Raw genomic sequence first — 5,019 nt, forward strand, 5'->3', positions numbered from 1 at the left:
CAGCTTCCTGACAGACAGGCAGCAGCTAGTGAGGCTGGGAAAACTCAAATCCAACACCCACACCATCAGCACTGGAGCTCCTCAGGGGTGTGTGCTCTCCCCACTGCTCTTCTCCCTCTACACAAATGAGTGCACCTCTAAGGACCCCTCTGTCAAACTCCTGAAGTTGACACCACAGTCATCGGTTTCATCCAGGATGGTGACGAGTCTGCTTACAGACAAGAGGTTGAGCAGCTGACTGTCTGGTGCAGTCACAACATCTTGGAGCTGAACACGCTCAAAACTGTGGAGATGATTGTGGACTTTAAGGGGGGAAAAAACTGCACTCCCCCCACTCACCATCATGAACGGCACTGTGGCAGCAGTGGATTCATTCAGATTCCTGGGCACCACCATCTCACAGGTCCTGAAGTGGGACATTCACATTAACTCCTTTGTGAAAAAGGTAGAGCAGAAGTTGTACTTTCTTTGTCAACTGAAAAAGTTCAGCCTTCCACAGGCGCAGATGACACAGTTTTACTCAGCTGTTATTGAGTTGGTTCTGTGCACTTCTATAACTGTCTGGTTTGGGTCAGCCAGCAAATCAGATATAAGAAGACTGCAACAGACTGTTAGGACAGCTGAAAGGATAAGTGGTGTGCACCTGCCCAACCTTCAGGACTTGTACAACTCCAGAGTGAAGAAACGGGCAGGTAACATCATCACAGACCCCTCTCACAACGGCCACAACCTGTGTGCGCGGTCTGGTTTTGAATTACAAAACCAAAAGTTTCTATTTACAACGTGGTTTTGCAGCGTTGAGTATTGGAGCCAATCACAAGCATCTCTGTTGAAAGCAATGGCCAATCAGAGGCAGTCACAATCCGCTCTGAACTAATGTTTGTTTTCGCAAGTTCTACATGCTCACAGATCTTCCCATTATAACAAAAGAAAACGAAAGTTCCTTTTTGAGCTGTCTCTCGACATAGTGGAGCATCCGCTTTGGGAACACCTCTCCTTCCACATTTCCTGAAGTTCTATTGGCTCACGCCAATCCAATTGACTGGCTAATTGTCTCAAAGTATCCAAATCGCATGCAAATACTGACGAGCTCGAGAGGCTGTATAAATGGTGGCATGTGACAATTGTCAGAATCTTCTCCTTCACATTGGCTTACACATCGAGAGCGAAGATGACATCTTACTGCAGTATCTGCACGGGATCCATTAATCCGCCAGACAAACACGATCACTGCGTTGCCTGCCTGGGCTTGGCCCACGCTGAGGCGGCGTTGGACGAGTCCGACTGTGCTCATTGCGCGGACCTATCGGTCCGGAATATAGCTTGCCGGAATATAGCTCATGGCCTTTTCGGGGTGAAGCCCACTGCCACCAGTGAGCCTACAGCATCAACAAGTCTGTGTTGGCTGAATATATTTAACAGCTTCTACAGTTATATATTAGGTTCTACAAAGATAAAACTTAAAGCACTCTTTTCAAAGCAGTCCTTTTTAAGGCAATGTTTGAAAATGTAGTTTTTAAATTAAATTTAAAAAAAGTCAAAATATTTAATGCAGCATTTAATTATACCATTAAAAATTAACTTAATTTGTTGTTAACTATTTAAGTATTTAAATAATTAACCCTTCTAGGCTGTTGGTGTGTAGACTTATTTGTTTATTTATTTATTTATTTATTTAAATGACATGAGACTTTGGACTTTGTGACTTCCTGCACTTTCTATACTTCATTGTCATTTTGTAATAAAAAAGTGGAAATGGCAACTGAGCTAATGAGTGATCCTCTGCTGCCATCTACTGGTTATAATGGCAATTGCATGTCATTTTCATCTTACAAGTCTTTGTTTTCCACATGGATGCAAATTTTTTTCATGTCATCTTCATGAATGAATTATAAGTCTTTAAAGTGAATTTTACTGCACGTCCTTTGTCACCTTTTTCAACCATGATGAGTTTGCATCCCTACAGAAGACAGTAGTTCCTCCAGCATTGCAAGCATCATAATACTCCACATGTAATCGACATGACTACAGTCCATCAATTAACCTCTTGTAAAGTGATAAGCTGTGTAATTGTAATACACTAATTCATCATAAAGACATTTTTAACCTCAGACTGTTGCTTCCAGCTAAAATAGTTCTCTATCCATAATATTACTTTCTTTAATGAAGAAGTCAGTTGCAGTTTCTTCTGCATCAGGAGAGAAATATGCACATATCAAGCATAATTTACAAGCAAAAACAGTTCTAACCAAATTTGTTGGTGGATTTTGATGTGAGAGGACAATAGAGGATGGACTTTTTCACTTGAGGAAACGTTATTATGAATTAAGGTGTATCTTGTTAATGTTAATAGTTAATGGTATTTTGGCCAGAAGCAATGGTTTTAAGTTAAAACACCTTAATGATGAATTTGTTTCTTAGAAATACGCAGCTGCCATTCTAACAGCACCTATTCACTGCAGAGGTGATGTAAGTAGCAAGCGATGGAAATTTCTCCAAATCTGTTCTGATGAAGAAACAAACTCATCTACATCTTTGATGGCCTGTTGAGTAAATTTTCAGCAAATGTTTATTTTTGGATGAACTGTTGTATAACCTACATAAAACTTTAAAGGAGGTCGCACACATCTGGTGGATGACACAAAGTGTCATTTTCTATGAATTTGCATGTACTGCGCCACTCACCCAACTACGACTTCTGAGGCTGCTCAAAATCCTTCCACACCACACACAGTCTTTTTTTTTTTATTTCTTTAAATGTATTTGTCCCAAAGTCTTGTTAATGTACATACAGACTTCACACTAGGTTAGGTACATTTGTATAGACACTTTTTTTTTTCTTTTTTTCCAAGTTTTGTGATTTGACAGCTTAACATCAAGTCAGGTCACCTTTATTTGTATAGCACATAATGCAATACAGATTTTTTGGAAGCAGCTTTACAGGAATAAACAGGAAAATAATGGTTTAATGATTGTTCAGAAGTCAATTCTCTAAAAAAAAAAAAGCTCTAAAAAACAATAGTGTCATTGTTCAGCTAAGGTCAGTTCAGTTCAGTGTTGATTAGATCCATTCAATAACTGTAAAGATCATCAATTATAAAAGTAGTTCAATACAGTGGTTAAGCAGCCTTGTAGAAAACAGTGATGTCATCATTCAGTTCTGTTCAGTTATCCAATGGTGTATGTACAGTCAATAATATTGTTGTCTATACAGTCAACAATTCAATAATATTGCTGAATATTAAGTGAATAAAGTATATGCTACTTATAGGGAAATTCCATAATATAGAGTACATCGCCCTTGTAATCTTACAATTTGCACTGCTGTTTTTTTATACATCAAATGTCATACTTACCAACTTGTTCATTCTTGAAGTGAACTTTTGCCTGCATGGTGATAGATTCCGTTTTAAAAGCAAGTATAGAATGATGTCTGGCGTTCAATACTGCGTGTGCGTTGTCACACCCTCAACATCTCTGCATGGAGCTTTTTGTCCAATGTGTTACTGGCTTAACAAATCTAGATAAGGGTTAATCATAAGGGACTATAGCTTTAAGCCATCTCCATTAAATGATCTTATCTTTCAAATCATGGACAAAGGGAATGCATCTAATTAAATATACACAAATCCTGAATTGAATGTTTTTAACAGAAACAATTGAAATGGGTAGTATATTTACTTACTAGCTTTACTAATGGTTTACAAGCATATCACTTTCCATATCTCTTACCTTTCTTTTCATATTTCTTACATTTTCTTACACTGTCTCTCATTTCTGTTGCAGAGGGCAACCCTCAGACTGGCTGCAGAAAAGAGAAAGCCATCGGTTGTGTGAACTCAGCTATATGGAGGTGGGACTGGGCTCTCAGAGTATCCACCTAGAGTTTGATGAGGGGGCAGCAGCGTACACACTACTAGTGCGAAACAGTGGCCGCTGCAAATGGTTCTTCAGCAAGCTTACAGGCAAGACTTCCTTTTGCATGCTATGTGGTTTAGAAAATTCTTAGAAGGAAATGAGAAATAGCACTTAGTAGACTTGCTAAGAAACTGCATTAAAAACTAGATTGAAAAGTTTGTAGACAAACTTTATGTTGGCTTGAAAAAGCCTAGCTGGAAAGTTTGAAAAAGTTTGAAAAGCTTACAGTCTGAAAGTTTTCATTTTGAAGTAGTTTGAAAGTTAAAATCGTTTTAAAGATTAAAGTTTGAATGTATTCAAGGCAATACAGTCTATCAGAAAAAACAGATAGGTATAAAACATGTTGCTAGGGTACCTGGGGTGGTTGCTAGGCTGTTTCTAGCATGACTAGCATGTTGCTAACATGTTTTAGCACAATTAGCATGTTACTAGCATGATTAGCATTTTACTAGCATGTTGTTAACCTAATTAGCAAAATACTAACATGTTGCTAGCATGATTAGCATGTTACTAGTATGGTGTTAACATTTTGATAGCATGATTAACAAGTTACTAGCATGGTTCTAACATGATTAGCATGTTACTAACATGTTATTAGCATGATTAGCATTTACTATCATGGTCTTAGCATAATTAGCAAGATACTAACATGTTGCTAACATGATTCTAGCATGATTAGCATGTCACTAGCATGGTGTTAACATTTTGTTAGCATGGTTAACAAGTTACTAGCATGTTTCTAGCATGATTAGCATGTTACTAGCATGTTGTTAGCATTATTAGCAAGATACTAACATGTTGCTAGCATGATTCTAGCATGTTTAGCATGTTACTAGCATGGTGTTAACATTTTGTTATCATGATTAACAAGTTACTAGCATGTTTCTAACATGATTAACATGTTATTAACATGCTATTAGCATGATTAGCATGGTGTTAACATTTTATTAGCATGATTATCAGGTTACTAGCATGTTTCTATCATGATTAGCATGTTAGTAGCATGCTGTTAGCATAATTAACAAGTTACTAACATGTTGCTAGCATGATTCTAGCATGCTTAACATGTTACTAGCATGGTGTTAACATTTTGTTAGCATG

At 37.7% G+C, this 5,019-nt stretch overlaps 1 protein-coding gene across 6 annotated transcripts in view; it reads left to right on the forward strand.

Moving 5' to 3' along the window:
* The window catches only part of LOC107719295 (serine/threonine-protein kinase 11-interacting protein-like), a 56,119-nt gene that overhangs the window by 36,407 nt on the left and 14,693 nt on the right, over positions 1-5,019 (forward strand). For all 6 annotated transcript variants that reach the window (XM_016526696.1, XM_016526695.1, XM_016526694.1 and 3 more), the window contains one exon: positions 3,787-3,965. In XM_016526696.1, coding sequence (XP_016382182.1) covers positions 3,787-3,965 — 179 coding nt within the window. The remainder of the gene's footprint in view (positions 1-3,786; positions 3,966-5,019) is intronic.

Source organism: Sinocyclocheilus rhinocerous, unplaced genomic scaffold (assembly GCF_001515625.1).
Source record: "Sinocyclocheilus rhinocerous isolate Xijiao unplaced genomic scaffold, SAMN03320098_v1.1 scaffold1142, whole genome shotgun sequence".
Lineage (NCBI taxonomy): Eukaryota > Metazoa > Chordata > Actinopteri > Cypriniformes > Cyprinidae > Sinocyclocheilus > Sinocyclocheilus rhinocerous.